Genomic DNA, 21,653 nt, shown 5'->3' on the forward strand with positions numbered 1-21,653 from the left:
TCAGAGTCCGCAAGCTTGACTAACAAACAGAGATTTGGTGAATTCAGATGTGTGTCTAAAATAGAGAAAAAGATCTCTGGGGCTCACGGGGTCCCCAAACGCTGACGTGGGAGAAAGGCATCTGTAAGGGGTGGTGAGCTGAGGTCGCCACGGGAGAGGCATGGACAGCGAGTTAAAGCCCATGTGTATACACTGCAGGCCCCCAGGGGCACCAGGAGACTCCTGTGCTTCCTCCCCATGCCCAGCGCACCAGGAGCAGGCTTGCGGATGAGGCTGGGTGCGGGACCTGGATACTGATCTGTCGCGAGCGGGGGGCCCTCCCTCTATTCTAAGATTCCGTGTCTTTGAGGATCCCCTTGCTCTCTGGGCCTGTCTTCTGCTTGGGTTCCACCCAGACCCTCTGAAGACCTGCAAAGGGTACCTTAGATGAGCTCAACTCTAAGTTTTCAGGCAAATACAATCCCTTCCCTTCCCCCATCCTTCCCTTGGGTTTGCCCCGCCTGCCTGCACTGAGCTGTTGTTTCTCCGCACTGCACATTACAATTCCCTGTGGAGCTTTTAGAAGCCAATGCTTGGGCCACACTCCAGACCAATTAAATCAGAATCTTCTAAATATCTGAACCCTTCCTGTGCCAGGCCCAGCCCTCGCTGGGGGAAGACAGGGAGGTGAGTCGGTTAGAGGTTATCAGGACAGTGTTGTGAGCAGGGGCTGGAGCACTGGCCAAATACCGTCCATTTGTTCTTCCAAGGGCACTCACCCACTCAGGAGCAGGATTTGGAGAGAAACTTGCGTGTATCCTGGTTACAGAATGAGGGTTAGTTTCAGTATCCTCATCCTTACAACACAATAGCTATCCTGACAATCTCTGCATGTAAGAATGAGACCATGGCACTCACAGAGTCTGGCAATCTGGAAGCTCATATCCAGTCAGAATTATAAAATCAGATTAAGTACAAGTTCAGACTCTGGAATCATGAGTTCAAATCCTGACTCTATCATGTGCTTTGCTGTGTATTCTTGGACAAGTTACTCAACCTCTCTGAGTCTCAGTCCCCTCGTCCATAAAAGGGGCATAATGATAGTTTCTTTGGTGAGTTCCCATTGCTTCCTGAACTTTGTGCTGAGATGTTAGACATTAACCAGACTCCCCATGCTTCATCAAACCTAGACTAAATGATGCTGGAGATGGAGACCCTTGTGTCTGTTACAAGAGAATGGTAAGCAACCCCCTTAGAGTGTAATTAATAGTAGCCAATCAAATCTTCTATTTGCACGTTAACCTTCGTATGGAAAACGCCATCATTCTGTTCAGCAACTCCGGTTTTTGCCTGTGTAAATGATCTTCCCCTTCCCCCCTGCACCAGGAGCACTGATCACCATTCTTTGGCGAAAGCGTGTCCCAGGACTGCTGCCCTCACACTTTGCACTTGAATAAACTTTTAGCTGGATCCTGAGCCTTTTCGTTATTTTAGGTTGATGGGTTCAAACTTTGGATTAAATGCTCTAAGCATATATGTCCACACTTACATTTGTTTAAATTTTATATTTAACAGTGGCCACGCCAGTCTGATACGAAGTCATGTGATTTGAGGGACTCAAGAGAGGAAGTTAGCAGTCTAGAAATGATTCCAGGCTTCTAACAGCTTGTTTTAGAGAAGGCAACGGGGCAGACATTGCTAATTGAACACATACTTCAGGAAAAACTGCAAAGTGGCCTAGTGGGGAAAAGATGTTCATTGGGAGTTAACAGTGTGGATCCAGGTAGGACTGAATCACTTCTCGACACGATCTTTGAGTTGGCCAGACAAAAAGAAGAGCAGTGACACCCAGCATGTAGATCAACTCAGATTATACAACTTGGTTGTTTCATGACTTATTATGTAAGGTTTTCGGTATTTAAAAGTCTCTTTATAGATGATAAAAGCATGGATCTGTGTGATAGATAAGCTAATTTTTCATTTCAGAGGTCAGGTTGGCAGACTGCATTAAGATTTAAACCTTTTAAAAGGATGTCATGTCACACCTTAGATTTAATCAGGTTGAATCTTTGCTCGCTAGCACAGAAAGCCATGGAAGTGTGAAAGGAAGTTTAGAATGGAGGTGCATTTAGCCTAGGCATCTCTGGCTCCCTCGGACTTGCTATTGTGAAGCAAATGTCACTACACCAGTGGAAGGGATGACTCATGGTGACTGCTTGAAAGGGGGAGGAGTGGAACAAGGAGATGGAAACCTGGAATGCCTATCCCCTGCGTTTAAAAGAAGACATTCGGTTGGATCTAATAAGTGTTTAATTGGGTTGTAATAAGCAATGTGAAAGAATTGCTATTTCAACACTATGGACTGTATCGACTCTAAGTATTGATGTCAACAAAACTGATACGTATCAATTCCAGTTACTGAAGGGTTCTTTTGAGCTAAAATAAATGTTAGTGAACTTGGAGGATCTTATTTATGCTAAGTAAAATAAGCCAGACACAGAAAGGCAAATACTGCATGATCTCACTTATATGTGGAATCTAAAATAGTCGAATTTAGAGAAACAGAGAGTAGAATGGTGGTTGCCAGGGGCTGCAGGGTAGAAGAATTAGAGAGATGATGGTCAAAGGGTTCACACTTTCACTTATAAGAGAAATAAATACCAGAGATTTAATGTATAGCATAGTAAGTATAGTTAATAACACTGTATTGTATACTTGAAACTTGCTAAGGGAGTAGATCTTAAGCATTCTCATCCAAACACACACAAAGAACTGGAATGCCTAAACGATAAATAAAATAAAACAAAATGAACACATTGGTGACATGCATGGCTTAGTCAAATGTCTTTGAATCGTATGTTACATTTGACAAAGCTAGATGGTTCAGATAAAAGCAGATTTAATTTGACTGTTCTTTTTAGATGGTTCCTGGGAAAACAAACTAATAATTGATGCCTCCTACCAAAAGACAATGAAATGAAACCCTTAAGGACCTTTCATTCATTTCAACAATCAGGCTGCACGAAGAAAGTCTGTTTCTCTATAATCTGATCTGCCCTGTGAGCCCAGGCTTCTGCTTGTAGTTGGTGTTACAGACCACTCCGAATAGAGAATGGGGGTTTCTCCATGGCAGGAGTGGGCCACTCTGGGCACAGGGAGGCTGTGTAGCTTAGTGGTGAAACATCCAGGAGCCAGACTCCCTGGTTTGAACCTGTCTCCACTGTTGTAAGTTTCTCATTTCTCTGAGCCTCCCTTCCCTCATCTATAACATGGAGATAATAACAGCTCCTACCTCATAAGACCCATTGTGAAGCTTAAATGAGCAATGCGTATAAAACACTCAGACAAGTTCCCAATGCTCAAAAAATATTATCAATCCCTGCAGTGGTGTTCAACGAGGTCAATACAGAATGTGAAGCTGGGGTGGGAGGTGTGAGGGTTTGAAACAAACTATGACACGTTTAAGCATACGAACCATCCACATTGGTATATCTAAAATATTTACCACAGCTGTTAAATGATTACAATCTACAAATTTCTGCTATTATACTTGCTGTAGAAAAGATTATGGGTTATGCCGTTAGTAACCAGGGGTTCATTTTACCAGGATTGTAAATTTCTGAACTAACACAGAGAGATATAGCTGAGACGGATATGCAGAGGGTGGCAGGAACTATGACAGCACAATAATTAGACCAGTGGCCACGACTTATCACCTGAGACAGTTTCCATGTTAACGAGTTCTACCTGGTACTTCAATAAGAGGACTTGATTTAACTTTGTGATATTTTTCCCAAAGAATTGGGTAACATTTTAAAGAATGCACTGACTTTGGCCTGTACCAGCCAGGCCGGTCATTTTCTTCCTTCTTTTAGTGAAACTGCCCACATCATATCTGCTTTTCAGAGAGTCCTGTCGTCCTTCCTGATGAATGGCTAGAAAAGTGCCCACCTTGGCCACAGCTAATTGTACCAAATGGGTCCTTGATCTACGCCGGCCCACTGGCTGTTCCTTCCTGGGATTTTAGATTCTAGATTTGAGAATTAGACATGGGGACTTGAGAAGTGACAATAAGGCTGGGAGAGGTGGTGCATGTCCATAGAGAGAGATCTTATTGAGAAGCAGGGAAAACAGGCTGGGGCCCCCGCAAGATGGAGACGTGGTTGTCAGGCTCCCGGAAGCCTTCTTGTCTGGCTGCACTTCCTGCCTTTGGGTGTGGTGAGAGACATAGAAACACACCACGTCTTTCCAGCGAATATCCCCTTCCCTCACTCTGGCTTGACAATCTACTTGCAGCAGATGGGAGGTTGTAAAACTTACATTAAAAAATATTTTATTTTCTCTGACATAATTAATTGTGTTGAGGAAAATGGACTCTCATCTTGTTTTGTAATATACTAACTTCTGAGGAGTGAAGGTGGGGGCCCTAGAAAAGCAGTAAGTCACTTCAAGGAGGAGAGACCTGGAAATCTCGGGGAAGTGGAAGAAGGAGGGCCTCGCAGTGATTTGGGAAGATGAGTTGGCAAAAACACGCTGCAATCAGAATTGCATATGAAAAGAAGGAAAGATTGAAGGCTCAGGGGGGAGGTGCCTTAATTGGGATAGAACCAAAGAGAAGGCAGGAATCCAAGATCAGACAGCAAATGTCAAAAGGTTCTCTGGGAGAGGATTAGGGGAACAGGTAGCAAAGATTTTGTGCTATCTGTGAACTGTATGATAAAGGAGCTCACCATATGGTGCAGGAAGATAGCAAAGCAGGGTGAAGTACAGGGAAGTGCTTTTGTCTGTAGGATTATGTAACCACATCTAATGTATGGATGTGTATGTGTGTGTGTGAATACACACCACTAATGAGATTAAAATTAGGACAGACTCCCACAACAGGAGCTCAAAGACTTAAGAGAAGGCCTTTGTTGCTGGTATGCACTAAACTGCCTTTTAAGCTGCTCAGGCAATGTCTTCCTGTCGAAATCCAGTGCCACGCTTGCCTCCAGCAGAAGACGCTGTAGTCTGGGGCTTGGAGCACTGGATTATTCTCTTGTGCCCACACAGCATGCTAGTTTAAGTAGCCCGGCCTTCACGGAGTCAAGCTTGGAGGTTGCTGAGGGCTATGCTGTTGAGATGCTGAGATGTTGAGAAATCAGGGTCGACTTCTAGATCAAACCCACCCAGCACCGTGCTGAGGGTCCGACAATCCTTTCAGGGGCTCATGAAAGCATTTTAATTTGTTTTAAAATGACAAAAAAAAACCCCCGAACTTTTAGGTTGAAGAAAATGTTTTAATGTATAATATTAATATATTTGCCTTTATACCAATGCAGTCATAAGATATCATTTTCGACTCTTTTTCATGGAAGAAGGAGGAACCCACGAATGTCATGATGTCGTTCTTGGAGCAGTTTTGTAACTGCTGTTTCAAAAAAAAGAAAAAGAAGAAAAGAAAAGACTAGTGGTCTAGGGAGATGTGTAGACTCCAAAGTGTCCCAAAGTGGAATAGAGATGGAAAGAAGCAACTGGAATCACAAAACCAGATTTCAAGGTCTTGCCTCCTCCCAGCTGTGTGATCTTGGAGAGGGTACTCAACCTTTTTGACTTAATTTCTATACAGGTATAAAAGGGTTATCATCAGTAACTAACTTGCAGGGTTGGGGTAAGAATGAATATGATGGGATGTATGTAAATCCATAGCACGGCCCCTGTCAATCAGCGTGAGCTCAGTAAATGCTGGAAGCAACAGGGAGTGTGTGATAGGGATTGGAGTGGGTGGGTTTGGGTAGTAGAGTTGGCGAAGATTGAAAAGAGTCACTGCACACACTAAAGATGCCTCCAAGACTTGGAGGATCCCACAAGGCTGTAGCCTGAGGAGGAGATCAGAAGGGCGGTGGCTGGAGGAGCTAAAGCCATTCTCATGAGCCCTCTCAGGAATCCCTACAGACGACTCACAGTTCCAACGAGCACCTGCACATGGCCAGGTGACCGACAGGCACAGAACAAGGAGGAAGGACAGAGTATCTGGAGCCCTCCATCCCTATGAGCTTTGTCTAACGCCAGTGGCTTGCCATGAGAATAAGGCATGGGAACTCTGTTTAGCACTTAGAAGGAAAATGAGAAAACAAAGGGGGAAAATGGCTAACCTCCTAGAACATATTCATGACATTCCAGGTGACCACTGTTGGCACTGGAAACGCAAGTATTAAGTATCAAGCAATTGAGAGCCCCAAATCAGACATATCTAAATCAAACCTGGTCTGGTAAATGCCTTTTACTAGCTGTGAGACTTTAACAAGTCATTTCAATTTTCTGCATCCCATTCTCCTCCTCTGTAAGATGGGGATAATAGTAGCTGCGTTATAGAGTAAGTGCACACTAACACATGCAAAGAAAGCACTTATAAAAGAGCCTGACACATTATAAGTACTCAAACAATGTTAGTGGTTTCATCGCCATCATCATCATCATCATCATCAATCATCACCACTAGAATATAAGTTCCACGAGGGCAGATATTTTAGTCCGTTATGTTCTCAGCCATGTCCTCTGCACTAGAAGAGTGCCTGGCATGTAGTAGGTGCTCAAGAAATACTTCTTGAATGAATGAATTATTAATTATGCCTGTCAGTGGGTAATTATTATAAAAGTGATGACTTCTCCCCAATATGGTGTATGGATTCCAATCTTAGTCCCAACTCCCTTCCCTCACGCCTGCCCTGCTCTCCTAAGCAAGCCACCATGCCTTGTGCTCAGATCTGGAGCACAGGTGTGAGTTAGGGGCTCACTACTAATCTGGGAGCCAGGTGTTTCAGAAAGTTGCTGAGGGGAGGAGTCACAGTGCAAAAAGACAAGGAAGGAATGGGTGGGGAAGATGTAGAGCAGCAAATCTCAAAAGAGCAGATTGATGCTCTGGAGGAAGGAGGTCAAGATCACAGGAAAGACTTTTTTGTGTTTTTAAGACAGGGTCTCAGTCTGTCACCTGGGCTAGAGTGCAGTGGCATCATCCTAGCTCACTGCAACCTCAAACTCGCGGGCTCAAGCGATCCTACTGCCTCAGTCTCCCAAGTAAATGAGACAACAGGCATGTGCGCCATGTCCAGCTAATATTTCTATTTTTTTTTTTTTTTTTAGAGACAGGGTCTTGCTATGTTGCCCAGGCTACAGGAAAGATTTTTAAGGACACAGGAAAGGTTGAGCATGCTCCTCAACTAACGTGAAGGATATGGGGAAAAGGGAAGATCAGAGACTTTTAATACCTTCCAGATAGGCACAAAAATTATAGCAAAAGACTTCCTGTTCTTAGAAATACAATGGTAACTGAGGTGCCAAGTCATCATGTGAATGTCAGATCTTAAGGCAGTTTCTCACAAAATGCAGTATAGGTACTTTGTACCGCCAGCAGTACGGGACAAATTACTTTCAGAATACATTCTCCTAAAACATACTCAAATAAATATATATTAATAATTAGCATATCAATCCTGTGATTTCACATATATTACTGCTTAGGACAATGCTAAGAAGAAGAAAAGGAAATTGACGTAAAGTCAATTTATAGAAAAAGTATTTAGTATTTATGATAGTATAAAGGAGGAAGGTACGAGGTAAAAAAAAAAAAAAAAAAAACAGGTGCATGAGTGACTAACGTTTAGGTAACTTGGCCAAGCCTATATCATCAACCCTGTTGCACAGTCTGAATTTTGAGCTAGGAAGTTGACGCCAGCACCTTGGAGAGTGGCACAGAAATGCTAAGTCTCCGTGGGTATCCTACTGGAAGAGGCAACTACCACAGCCTCAGTGGCCTCCTTAGTGACACACTCAGGTGTTCAATGTCATCAGTCTCCGAGGAATTCATCTGGGAAAGTCAAGCACTGAAAGAGGAAGCTTAATGGTTTTGTCTCTCGCCTCTCTGCTTTTGACTTTAGACCATCTTAAACACAAATACAGCAACCGAACTCGATGGGATTTTTTAGAGATAAATCTAATACCTGAGCACCAAGTTTCTAAGGACTTTCCACTTTTTCCTTTTAATTTCATAAGCTGCTGACTTCTTCCTACTTGATTTATTCCTGGCTTAAGCTCTGCCTCAAGAAAGGCAGCATTAACACCTGGCATGTTTCATGATTTGAACACAAGGAAATGTCACAGAGAAGAGGCGCGTGGAGTTTTTTGTTTGTGGGGGGTAATATGTTGGGCGTTCAAAAGGGAAAAGTCAGAAGGTCTTTTATGTCACCAAGAAAAATTCCAAGCAGAGCTGACAAGTAGGGAACGTGGCTGAGACCATTAGTTAGTCCACCCAAATTGTTCTCCCAGACACTTGAGGTGTGGCCATGTGACTAAGTTTTCTCTAATAGGGAGTAGGCAGACGTGATTGGTGCCACTTCCAAAACCAAGACTTTTAACAAGCAGCTTGTGCCTCCTCCGCCCTCTGAATGTAGAGAAAAACAAGGCCCCAGGGATTAATGGAGCCACATAAGACAAAAGGAACCTTGTCCCTTAATCACCATATGGAGAGAGTGGGTGGGGCCAGGAGCACTCATCTCAGACTGTCACCAGATGAAAACTGAACTTCTGTTGGGTCTGAGCCAGTATACATTTGGGGGTCTATGTGTCACAACAGTTGCATGCACCCTAATAAAAGGAGCTTAGGTGCCCTGACTGCCACACAGATTAACCAAGCCTATTTGGGGTGCAGGGACCAGGAACAAAGAGACGTTCTGAGATTTTCATTTACTCCTTCCCCTCTCTGCATAGTTTGCTCATCCTTTAGATGCAGCCGGAGTCACTTTCTCACGGAAGCCTTCACCGACTTCAACTACTGCAAACCCCACTAGCCCAGGCTCCCACTTCACACAACAAATCATCACAGCTGAGCTGCATTTCACATCTGTGAGTGTGATTTGTTTGATGTTTATACCCCCATTGCGTTTTAAAGTATGCATTTTCGAAACTCATGGAACGATACACTTCAGACACGTGCATTCTGTCGTAGGTAAATTTTATAATACCTTTAAAATGATCATTAAAACATATTGAATTCTGGCTAAATGATGCTGAAAATTTGAGTCTAAAGGGTACAGATGGCTGCAACTTGCTCTGAAATCATTAAAATGGGTTGATAGGGACATAGGTAGATGGACAGATACAGTAAAACAGAAACGGTCAAATGTTATTTGTAGAATCTCAGTGGTGGATATTATAGATGTTCATTGTGTAATTCTTTCAACTTTTCTGTATTTTTAAAATTTTCATAATGACGTGCTGGGGAAAAGGTTCAGTGAGAGCAGGGACCATGAGTGTATTACATAAAGGTAATTAGCCTATATACAGTATATTTTATGTTACTAATCACAATGTTCTGTGATTTGCTTTTATTTTTACTTGATATTATGTCATGAAAATCTATGATGTTAGGTAGATGTGTGTGTATCAGAGAGAGAGAGAAAGAGGAGAGAAACACTTCTTTGTTTTAATGTATCATGGACATACCATTATATCTTTAACCTTCACATTATTAATGAACATTTGGGCTATTTCCATTTTTTCTATTACCAATCATTTTCCAGTAAATATCACTTTACATAGATCTTCTGTGCCTTGGTTTTGAGCTTCTTTATGTTCGTAGGTCTGTGTCCACTACGGCATTCCAGGTGCCTCCCCCAGGCCCGTCCTATGTCCCCCTCCCTGCCCCGACACACATACTTCAGCGCAGTACCTTCCACTGGCCAGAGTCAGGGGTGTAAGAGAATAAGAAAGCCTCCATTCAGACTTTCCAGCATAACTTTTTAAAAAGACTTAGATCATACAAATCATCACCAATAGCACACACAAAGTCTAAGAAGACAAACAGTGTTAGCATTAATCAACTATTTAATGGATGCTTACTGCGGCAGCACATTAGGGTTAGAGGAATCAAGTCTGTAACGTAAGGAGTTGTATTTATGCTGTGTATATACTTTATCAGGTACTTGCTGTGTTTACTTTATAAGGTAAACTCGTATAATCAAGCTGGACAACCCATATCTGCCCAATTTATATATGTGCAGCACAATGTTAACTCCAGCAACCATCCGACAACCACAGAGGCTAAATTCTTAAAAGGTGTAAAGGTTGGCAAAGCCCATGTTAGAGATTCAAGGAATCATAAATACAGAGAGTTAAGGATAAAACTGTAAGAAGCAACATTAAATAATAAATGAATAAAACATCGGAATGCTGGAAGGCATCTATCTATCTGCACGTAAGCCAGACGTGCCAACAGGTCTTGCTCTGGTAATATAACCCTTCCAGGTAAATGCCTTCACCGGTTTGGGAAAATAATCTCTCCAAATTGTTCTTCTTTTTAAAGTTTTTGAAACAGGGCTTACTCGTTTGGAATTCAATGGCCTTCACACTTGCTTTCTCCCTTGTTTCATTTTCACAGGTCTTAGCAAAGTGCTTGTGTCATTCCCTAGTCACTTCACAAATTATTACAGTGCTTAAGAGCATGTTTTTCAGGGCCGGATCTGAAACAGTGGACCTGGGGGAGGGGAGGTATAAACAGATTACCCCAAAGGTTGATCTCTTTCATCTCAAATCACTGCGTCTGTGTTCTTCTGTTTATGGGGATTGATCTATGTACCTAATCAGACTGCAAAATATTCAAAGTAGGCATTCAAATATAAAACCTGCATTAATTTAAAACCCTAGGTGGCAAACCTAGAGTTACAAAGGATTACTATATGTTTTAAAGGATCATAGAGGTGTTTGTTATTCTACTTTGCTTTCATGACATGCTCTTGTTTTCATCTATGATTTATTTGATGCTACATCTGCAGTCTGGAACAGAACTCTCAATTATTATAACAGTTTCCATGGAAACATATGATCTATTCTCTCTCATTCTCTCTCTGTTCCCCAATGATCCGTTCTCCCACTACACCACCTCCCCAGCCCCAACTCTAATCCCTTCCATAAGGCCTTCCAGAACTTTCATTCCTCCATCGAAAATTTTCCAGCCTAAATTGTTAAGTGATCAAAAATGTGCATGGTACACTAACTTTTGCGTTAAGAAGGACAAGAATAAAAATGTTAAATTAGCATGGAGAGACTGGAAAGATGCAAACAGAATTAACAAACGTGTTCACACAGGGATGGCAGTTGCAGTGAGGCGTCACAGAAGGATGTGAACCTGGGTGAGAGCAAGACTTCTCAGTGTTTGTCCTCTCAATATCATTTTCATTACGAGCCATGTGAATACATCGTGTATAAGAAATAGAATTTAATTTTTGAAAACTTCCCCCAAGACTCAGCTTATTAGAACCTCTTCTTTCTGTAGGCCCCTTTCTTCCCCATCATCAGGGAAACTGCTCTATCTTGAAATCTAGATGTCTCTATTCTTCCTAACATTTTAAATATCTTGGCCTCATGCATTTGGTTTTCATCCCTAGACTTCTAAACCCCTCTTTTCCCCACCCAGGCAATGACCCTCTTCCTGCTAGACTTCTTTCCCCACCCAGTCTAGATACCATTTTCATTCACTCATTCAACACACTTTTACTGAGCACCTGTGATAGGCTGGGCTCTGTGCATCTGCAGTGGGTGTCTCTCTGCCCAGAATCCTTAACTCCCTGTTAAGGATCTTGTGGTTCACTGATCCTGCAAATCTGCAGCTCAGCTCAAACCCACCATCTTCTCCAGCCCCACATGCGGGCTGCTTAGAGCTACCAGCAAAAATCACACAACGGTGTGGACACTGCCAACTGCCTATGCTCTAACCTCGGGGACCCCAGAACTGCTCGGCAATCTTACTGAGTGTCCTTACTCTCTACTCCCATTCTGTGCCAAGGGTCTTCCAACTTTGGGCCATCAGCTCAGACCCCTTATTCCATCTCAACAGAGGTCCTTGCCACCCATAGACAGAGAAAATCCTTGCATCCCATCTAGGAACAGAATGAATTCGATCCAAAGGCGTTGGAAACATAGTGGTGACCAAGACACAGAAGATCCCTACTCTGGGTTTTTTGTTCTTTTCTTTCAGAGATGGAGTCTTGCTCTGTTGCCCAGGCTGGAGTGCAGTGGTACAATCATAGCTCACTGCAGCCTCAAACTCATGGACTTAAGCAATTCTCCTGCCTCAGCCTCCCAAGTAGCTGGGACTACAGGTGGGGGCCACTATGCTCAGCTAATTTTTAAAATTTTTGGTAGAGATGGGGGTCTCACTATGTTGCCCAGGCTGGTCCCAAACTCCTGGGCTCAAGTGATCCTCCCACCTTGGCCTCCCAAAGTGCTGGGATTACAGGCGTGAGCCACCATGCCCAGCCCCTCTTGTTGAACTTAGATTTTAGAAAAGGAAGAGGGACCAACGAATAAAGAAACAGGAAGAGTATCACCCAGTCGTGGGGGTTATGGAGAACAAGTGAGTGGCTACTTTGAGTGGGTGTTCAGGGAAGACCTTTCAGAAGAGGTGAAGTCTACGTTGAGAAGTGAATTACAGGAAGGCACCAGCCACACAAAGAGCAAAGGGAGCAGCATGGCCAAAGCTCTAAGGGAGTAAGGAGCTTTGTGTGTTTCAGTGGCCAGAGCACAGCGGGTGACGGAGAGAAGAAAAAGTCAAGCCGAGAACAAGGGGCAGATCACAAAGGGCGTTGTACGCCTAGGACATAGTATAGAATTGATTCTAATCACAATGGGAAGTCATGGGAGGGTTTTAAGCAGGAAGGCGCCTTGCCCTAAAGTAAACTTTAAAAAATTGTTATGGTTGCTAAGTAGAGAGTATATTGATTATAAGTAACAGGACCGGGAATGGGAAACCAGTTAGGTGCTTCTGTAGCTGTCCAGGTGATCTGTACGGTTTAGATTAGGATTGCATGAGCGAAGATGCTTTGAAGGAGCTGTCAGGGTTCACTGACGGATTGCACGTGAGAGGGCCAGGGAGTAAGGGGTGAAGGAAAGAGGGGGAACTCAAGGATAACCCCCAGATTTGGGGCTTAAGCTACAGAGATGGGGAAGAAATTTATATTTTTTGCACACCTGAGTTTGTGCTATGAGATTTATGCTAGACATCTTTATGGCACACAAAGGGATTAAAAGACTCAAAGCAACACTAAACAAGTCAGGAATGCTTATAACACAACCTCAACTCCAGTGAAACAGTGTCTCATGGTATCTATAAATGCATCCAGAATCACTCTATGAGTCCCAGGGTCATCCTTCCACTGTGCCACTGTTTGAAAGGGACTGTTTCCTTTCTGGGCTGCCAGGGTAATCTTTTCCAAAAGGCAAATCTGATCGTGTCACTTCCCTGCTTAAAAACTTTCGATGGCTCCCCATCACACTGTGAATAAAATCCAAACTCCTCATCATAGCTCATAAGGCTTTGTGTGTTCAGGCACCTGCTTACCTCTATAATGTCACATCCTACAGCCTCCTCCTCCTCATGATGTTTTGGTCCCAACATCTTCTGTTGATACCCTGGAATGCACCAAGCCCTTCCTGACCTCAGGACCTTTACACTTGCTATTCTCTCTGCTGAGGATGTTCTCTGCTAGCTCTTTGAAGGCGTAGCTGGTTCATTCTCATCCTTCAGGTCTCAGCTTAAATGTCACCTCCTCAGACAGTCTGAGTGGGTCCCCTTTTGATTTGTTTGTGACAAACAGCAATGTGCCTGCCTTGTTAGATGTTCCTTCCTGAGCAGGTGCAGCCACCAAATCATACCGTACCTTGCCAAAGCTGCCTTTCCCCAGCACCATCAGGAAGTTAAAATCGGTCAGTTTCATCCGGTCCCTGTTGCCATTGTTGTCAAATTTGGATATGGTGTTGGTCGTCTTTTCTTCTGGAACCTTGGTTCCTGGGCCGATCTTGGCCCTCTGGAGGAGGAAGCACACAGAGAACATTATTGGGGTTTGAGCATGCCCTTGTAGGAAGACACACATGAACACCGGAAGCGGTGGTTCCTGCAGCCCGGGCATCCCATGCACGGGAAAAGCATGACGCTACATCCTCCGCTTTGCAAGCCTGAGACCTGGAGGCCGTCCTTGGTACCTCCACCTCCCTTTCATCCTTCATGTCTCATCCGTTGCCAGGAACTGTCATTTTTTTCCCTCCCAGCTGTCTCCAGAATTCATCTACTTCTTTCCATCTCCCCCACCACCACCTGCCATCCTCGCTCACCTGGACAACGCACACCGAATCCCTTCTCGCTGGGCTTCACACGCAGCCCGAGTGAGCTGCTCACCCAGCCAAGTCAACTCCTGCTGGAAATGCTTCAGTGGCGTCCCATTACTTTTAAGGTAAAGATCAAAGTCCTTTCACTGGCCTCTAGGATCAGGCCCTACCTGGATCTCCAACCTCATCACTTCTAGTGGCCTTCTTCCCTGTCAATCAGCTTCATTCTCCTTTCACTCCCCTGAATGTCCCAGGCTCCACCTCCCTCAGGACCTTTGGACCTGCTGCTGCTACTGCTGTATGCATAGCTATTCTGTCCCCTTTGCTGAGCTAGCTACCCACTGCGTCACATTTTCACTTCCTCAGGGGAGCCTTCCTTGATTCTCTGTCTGCAGTAGATTTCCTTCCATCCACTTCACTTCCCATTAATATTAGATGATAGCTGTTTGCTTGTTCCCCTCCAATAAACCAGAACTCTACAAGGACTGGGAATGTTTCTCATTCTCTGTGATTTTCCTGATGACTAGCATAGTTCCCAGCCAAATATCTATTGAATAAACAGGTGAGTTGGGGCCCGTGTTTGTCCTCAGTGCAGAGCTCCCTGCTGTGAGTGGCAGGAGGGGGGCTCAGAGAGGCAGCAGGTGCTGTGGGAGTTTGGTACTGGACTCACTGCTAGCAGAGAGAACACTGTGGAGCTAAAAGCTGGGCTCAGACTCCTGACTCTGACACGGATCAGCTGTGTGGCCCTGAGCAAAGTCAGGTGGCTCATGGCACCCCTCTGCACACACATCCTATCCCTTCCCATTTCTCTCAGAGCAAAAGCCAAAGGCCACAGGTGACCTGGCCCCTCTGCACCTCTCTCATTTCAGCCTCCTTGCTACTTCCACACTGGCTGCTACTTCCTAGCTGTTCTCTGAACGTACCAAACGTGCTCTTGCCCCAGGGACTTTGCACGTGCTGTTCCTTTTGCTTGGAATATTCTCTCGCCAGAACCCCTGCCCCTCCCTGAACACCCTGCATAAAATTGCTCTCAGCAATCTCCATTCCCCTTACTCGACTTTCTCCAGATCACTTGTCACCATCTTATAAACCAGATCACTTGTCACCATCTTACAGACTGTATGTTTACTTGTTTCTTAATTTACTGTCTTTCTGCTCACACCAGAACGTAAGCTCCCTGAGGGCAAGGGTTTTGTCTGTTTTGTTTTCCACTGTTTCCCTGGTACCTAGAGTAGTGCCTGGTGCAGAGAAGGTACTCACTTGCATCGGGTGACTGAACCTTTCTAAATCTTGGTCCCTTTTTCAAGACAATGGAGAGAATGACATCATGTACCATAGGGTTCTTAGCACCATTCCTGGCACGCAATGGATGCTCAGTGGATGGAAGCTATTAGTATTGTTGCCTTATTCAGTTATCTTTTTTTTTTAATTTCAGCATATTATGGGGGTACAGATGTTTAGGTTACGTATGTTGCCCTTGCCCCTCCCTCCCCCACTAAGTCCGAGTTTCAAATTCAGTTATCTTTTGAAGACAAGAAAACAATGAAAATCTTTTCTGGGTTTTGAATATCGGGGAAGATTAATTAATTAATTCATTCAAGAAATACTTATTGTGGGGGGGGGACCAAGGGCAACATACGTAACCTAAACATCTATACCCCCATAATATGCTGAAATAAAAGGAAAAAAAAACAAGAAATACTTATTGAGTGCCTGCCATGTGCCAGGTGCTGTTCTAGGTGCTGAAAATATATCAGGGAGCACAACAGATACTGGCGCTCAAAGAATGTGCATTCTAGCAGGGACTGGGTCCTCCCCCCTGTGTCCAAAAGGTATGTTGGAGTTATCCAGGCGGAGAAAGTGGTGCTGGCAGCAGGAATGGCATTTGTGGAACAGAGAGAAAGACTCATTTGAGGAACTAAACACTGGCCGTCCGGGTGGAGCATGAAGTGCAAGGTGGATGTGGCAGGGAAGGCAGCTGAAAGGTGAGAAGGACCTTGCAAACCACATTGCGACATTTGGGCTGATTCTGAGAGTGGCCAGCAGCTTTTGGAAGGTTTTAAGCAGGGCCGTGGTGTGATCGTGCTACATGCAGAAGATCACTCTGGGTGGAGTGAAGAGACTCATTTGAAGGAAGTGAGTTTGGAGACCATTAGGAAGTGATTTCAGTTATCAAGGAGAGAAAAGGTGGGGTCTGAACTCAGGTGTCCGCAGTGTAGATGGAATGAAGGTGGCCTGTTTGGGAGACAGACGTATCACAGCTGGGTTGAGGACTGATGTGGGAGAAGGGACGTCAGAGATGAAGAACAGCTCCCCAGCTTCTGTTGTGGGGAACTGGGAGGATGGTGGTTCTTTCCACTGAGATGAAAAGTGGAAGAGGGCCAGACACAGTGGCTCACACCTGTAATCCCAGCAATTTGGAAGGCTGAAGTGGGAGGATCACTTGAGGCCAGGAGTTTGAGACCAGCCTGGGAAACATGGTGAGACCCCCATCTTTACAAAAAATAGAAAAATTAGCCAGGCATGATGGTGCATGCCTGCAGTCCCAGCTACTTGGGAGGCGGAGGCAGGAGGATCACTTGAGCCCAGGAGTTGGAGGTCGCAGTGAGCTATGATGACGTCCCCACACTCTAGCCCGGGCTTTAGAGTGAGATTCTGTCTCAAAAAAAAAAAAAAAAAAAGGTGGAAAAGGAGGAGCAGGTTTGGAAGTGTGGCATGAGGGTGGGCAGAGATGACCCCTCTGATTTCAGACATGTTGAGATCCCCCCTTCCCCGCAGTGGCTTGAACTTGCACGGTTTACTTCTTCCTCAAGGGTGCACGCTCCCCCATCATTTAGAGACCATGGCTAACACAGCATCCCCCATTTTTCTCTTTTTGTAATTAATACTTTAAAAATGGAGGCAGGGGATACAGTGAAATGTCTAAATCTCAAGTGTACAGTTCTGTGAATTTTGACGACTGCAGACACGCATGTAATCCAAACCCCGAACAAGATACAGAACATTTCCATCACCGCCGAAAGTTCCCACCCAATCCTCCCTCCCACTAAGGCAATCTCTGTTCTGATTTCTCTCCCCATAGGTCAGTTTTGTCTGTTCTCGGATTTCATCTACGCAGCATCGTGGAGTGCGTACTCTTTTGTGTCTGGCTTCTTCCACTCATCAGAGTGTTCTTGAAATTCATCCACATTGTTGCATGAATCGGTAATTTGTTCCTTTGTGTTGCCGAGCGGCACTCATTGTTCATGTTTATCCACTCTCCTGTTTACAGCATTAGATTGCTTCCGCTTTCAGCCTGCTAACAAGGCTGCTAGGAACATGCTGGTCAGGTTATTCTGCAGTAAGGTATGTGGAGGTTTACACGTCTCTGGGACAACCAAGGGTAAATACCCAGTAAGCAGTGGTATAGGTGGGATTGGGGTTGAGAAAAGATATCTGGAGACAGAGATTTGGAAGTTATAGGCAAAGGAGGGGGGTAGTTAAAACCGTGAGATAATCTTATTTGCAAGCGCAGACTGCAAATAAGGAAAGAGCCAGGCTAGGACAGAAGCTGCCCCCTTTTCTTGGTGCCCTCCAAAGCTCCCGAGGTTTGCCCGGGCTGGGCTGACCCAAACACATCCCTCTGCCCTCCCCGCCCAACCATCTCACACTTCGTGACTCAGTCTCCCACCTTCTTTGGATCCTAACTCTGGACCCATCAGATTCACGCACTCCATTCTCCAACCTGTGAAGGTCCAAGTCCTGACTGTCCCGGTCCCCAGGTCCCATCTTAGGTTTTCCTGCCCATCCACTTGTAGGTCCCAGCGCCCACGTCCAGTGAAGCGTGAGTGTGGTGCTCAACTTCCCAATTTCTTCATTCGACTTGACTTTGCTTAGTAAACTAAGGAATTTTTTTATTGCTTTTTTTTTTTTTCCCTGTCCTTCAAGGAGCAACAAGTGGCTAATAGCCTCATCTCTCAGCCCTGCAAGCTCCCTTCTTCCCTCCTCTGAATTCGGGGCCCGTTGCCCTCTTTCCTTACTTTATCCTAGTTTGCTTTTGGAAGGTTTCTCATGGGTATGTTAATTCAACTTCTAGAATCTAGATCAGAAGGCTAATAACCCTGTTGGTCTGGTCTGCACAGTGTTTGTTGTTATTTTAATATTTAATTAGTTGCCAACTGTTGGAAATCTGGAGATGTTTTATAAAAACCCGGATTCCCAGCTTCTTTTGGAGATGTAGGTCTTGGTGACACTAGGTGGGGCTGAGCACTTTCCCCTCCTTGTTATCTGCCGGCTCCTGAAAACATCTGTGACCCCTACACAGCCAACCTTCAGAGGATGAGAACCCTGTCCTGTGTCCTTCTAAATATCCCATTGTTCCAAGGGCCTCATGTCTGGCACGTGTTCCATCAGAGAGCGAACATTTGAAGACTGAGACCCAAATTAAAGTTGTCCTTTATCTGGCTGGGTAGGCTAGGCCTTCGGAAACAGGAATACACTAATGGCTGCCTTTTCACGTCAGCAGTTTAGAGCCCTTGAACTCAGTGCTCAAAGAGAAAGCAAACAGAGAACACTTCCGAGCAAAGAGCCATGCCACTCTCCAGCCTTCACTAGGGGAGGGTGGATGCGTCCTCGTGCCCTGGCTCCAGGCTTCATCTCAGATGATGAACACCTGTCCTGGCTTGAACTACAGACTCCTCTGCCATCCACCCCTACAAAGAGTTACTACGGGCACGCCCAGCTGCCCAGCAGTGGAGGCAAAGACCTCTGCAGGCTAGAAAGCCCTGTGGATTCTCCCTAACCCCCAAGGAGCCCTTCCAACACCCGGAAGGAGCATGTTCTGAGTTTTATTTATGCCAAGGGGTTGGGGGAAGCTGATAACGATAACAATGATACCAGCAACCTAACATCTGAATGCTCACAGCGTGCCAGATACTTTTCTAAATGCATTACCTCATTCAAGCCGCACATAACCTTATGAGATAAGAATTGCTATAATTCCCCATTTTACAGATGAGTTGAAAGCTCAGGGAGACAACGTAACTTGCTTACGGCCACTCAGCAAAGAAGTGGTAGAAGTGAGATTCAAATCCAGGCAGCCTGGCACTCCAACCAGTGCACCTAACCACTAGGCTACACTGCACAGATGTGGCCACTGGCGTTCCAACAAGACCCCGCTAGCATGCTCGTACACCTGGAGCTGCTCACAGCAAACACTTGTGACTCTACCTGCAGGCTTACAGCAAACACCTGTGACTCTCTGCCTGCAGGCTTACTTTCTGGTTGCAGGAGCAAGTACAGCCCACAAGGAGGACACATTGAAAGTGTGGGCCAGTGAATTCCCCTGGGAACAGCCCTCAACCTGCAATGCAAAGGGAGCTGGCACCTCAGCTTCCTGTGGCTTGGTTGGGCAGCTCCAGGGCATGAATTCTGTGCTGACTCCCAGCACAGAATTCTCCAGCAGGATTAAGTTCCAGTTGCCCACAGCAGTAACTGGCTTGATAATCCTTCCTTTCCTGGTTTCCTGCATTTTCTTTTCTCACTGTCCCACTACCCTATGGTGCTGCCAGGATCACCTCCCAAATAAACTACTTGCACTTGAATCCTTAGGGTCTGTTTCTGGGGAAACTCCAACCAGGACAATGACCAGCTCAGGGACCTTGAAAAGTTAACTTAGCTTCTCTGGGCCTCAGTTTCCTCATTTGTAAAAGAAAAATGAGGGTAATAATAGTAACCACCATTCAGGGTTGTTATAAAGACTAAAATACATGGGTTAATATTTGCAAAGCACTTAGAATAATAACTGGCACATAGCAAGCACTTTGCTAAATAAAATCCCATTCTGAACCATCCAAAATGGAGTCTTCTCTTGCCTGGCCCATCGGCAAGCCCACGGTCGGACTGGAAGCCCCCCACACAGAACCAACTCTGACGTTCTGCGATATACCACGTGTGGTAACTGCACCAAGCTCACACTACCATGAAATTCTATTACCCCGATTCCAGCAGCTCGACTGTACTGTCACTCAGAATTCCCCCAGATAAGAGGCTTGAAAGTAATTTCTGAGTCATTTCCAGGTGCTAATTGGTTATTGCACAGGGATTACTTTCTCATGTTCAAGGTCAACTGAAGTTCCTCTGTGAGTCTGAGAACAATTTTCAGTCTTTTGGAAACAATTTTTTAAATCAACAACTACAGTATGGAGTGATTATAATTCAGGCATAAACAAGCATTTGCAGGAGCTTGCTAGAAATAAAGGGACACATTTTGTTGCATGCAGATAAAACAGTCCTTTACTCCAAGCCAATTACTGGCCCAGACAAATGCTCTGTTCACGTAGGAAATGTTTTCCTTGGTGTTCTGAAATGTCATCCCAGCTGCCCCAGGACAGAAGAAATCATTTTGCAAAACTGAGACTTCATTGTATGCAAGAAGATACCGGCCTTGTTTTTTCACCCATAATAGTATGTTTCTAACGCAGCAGCAAATGGACACCGCTTTGTCAGAATGTTGAGGGGAAGAGTTGCAAAGTGTTCTCTGGAAGGACTGCCTTCCTCTCCTATTTTTTATCAAATAGCATCCAGTTCTCAGCTCTATTTGGAGGGAAAGTCCTTTTATCAACTCACTTGGGCTTGAGCCCAAAACTATGGGAATGACCCTCTGTTATCAAGGTCACTGGAGAATGGCTGATAAGCTCAAGGGCAATGTGTTTATTCCACTTGTTTCCAGGAAGGGAGACCCCACTGGACCAGGACCATCACCATCAACTGGGCTGTGTAGAGGACATGGGCTCAAGACAGGGACCTGGGAATACCTATGCTCTATTTCTGTCAAGTTGAGGGAAAAACTAACATGGCTCTTGGGATAAATGCCAAAATCCTTGCTAGGCCAACACAGTCCTGCTACTCTGACCCTCACCCACTTCCCCAGCCTTACCTTGGACTCACCCTTTGGCTTTCTCTGCTCTACCCACACTGGCCTTCTTTCAGTCTCACATTGTTGCTATATATCTGCCCACCACAGGGCCTTTGCGCTTGCTGTTCTTGCCGAATGGAATACTCTTTCCCCATTTTTTACTTGGTTAACTTCCACTGTTGCTTCCCCCATGACATCTTCCTTGTCCTCTCAGACAACGTGACATTTCCCTCTTATATGTTCTCAAAGTGCCTGATCTCTCTTTCCCAGAACTTTACAGGGTCTTTACAAAGTTTTTTATTTCCTTGTGTAATTATTTGAAGAATAACAATAATAATAATCCACTTCATTTTACCTATGCTATTTTATACCTTTTTTTCAGGGTTAGTAGGCCATCACCACTTATCTAGAATTGATTTTCCACCAGACTCGGTATATTGAGTTTGTGTGCGCAAAATAATGTGTTTTCCCTCATGAAACTACTTTAAAATCATTCAATGCACACATAATGTAAGTACTCAAATTCATCTTCCCCAAAACATTTCCTTTGTAAAACTGGGATGTGTTCTATACATCTGCCGCTCTCATATAATTGAAAATGGCATTTTATCTGTCCCCTCAGAAGGGAAGGGGTTTCTCTTGG

General features: G+C 44.8%; 1 protein-coding gene across 2 annotated transcripts in view; it reads right to left on the reverse strand.

Moving 5' to 3' along the window:
* Positions 1 to 21,653, reverse strand: part of PRKCB (protein kinase C, beta) — a 298,743-nt gene that overhangs the window by 64,534 nt on the left and 212,556 nt on the right. For both annotated transcript variants that reach the window (XM_012645016.1, XM_012645015.1), the window contains exon 9: positions 13,671 to 13,817. In XM_012645016.1, the coding sequence (XP_012500470.1) occupies positions 13,671 to 13,817 (147 nt within the window). The remainder of the gene's footprint in view (positions 1 to 13,670; positions 13,818 to 21,653) is intronic.

This window comes from Propithecus coquereli, unplaced genomic scaffold, assembly GCF_000956105.1.
Source record: "Propithecus coquereli isolate 6110/MARCELLA unplaced genomic scaffold, Pcoq_1.0 Scaffold223, whole genome shotgun sequence".
Taxonomy (NCBI): Eukaryota; Metazoa; Chordata; class Mammalia; order Primates; family Indriidae; genus Propithecus; species Propithecus coquereli.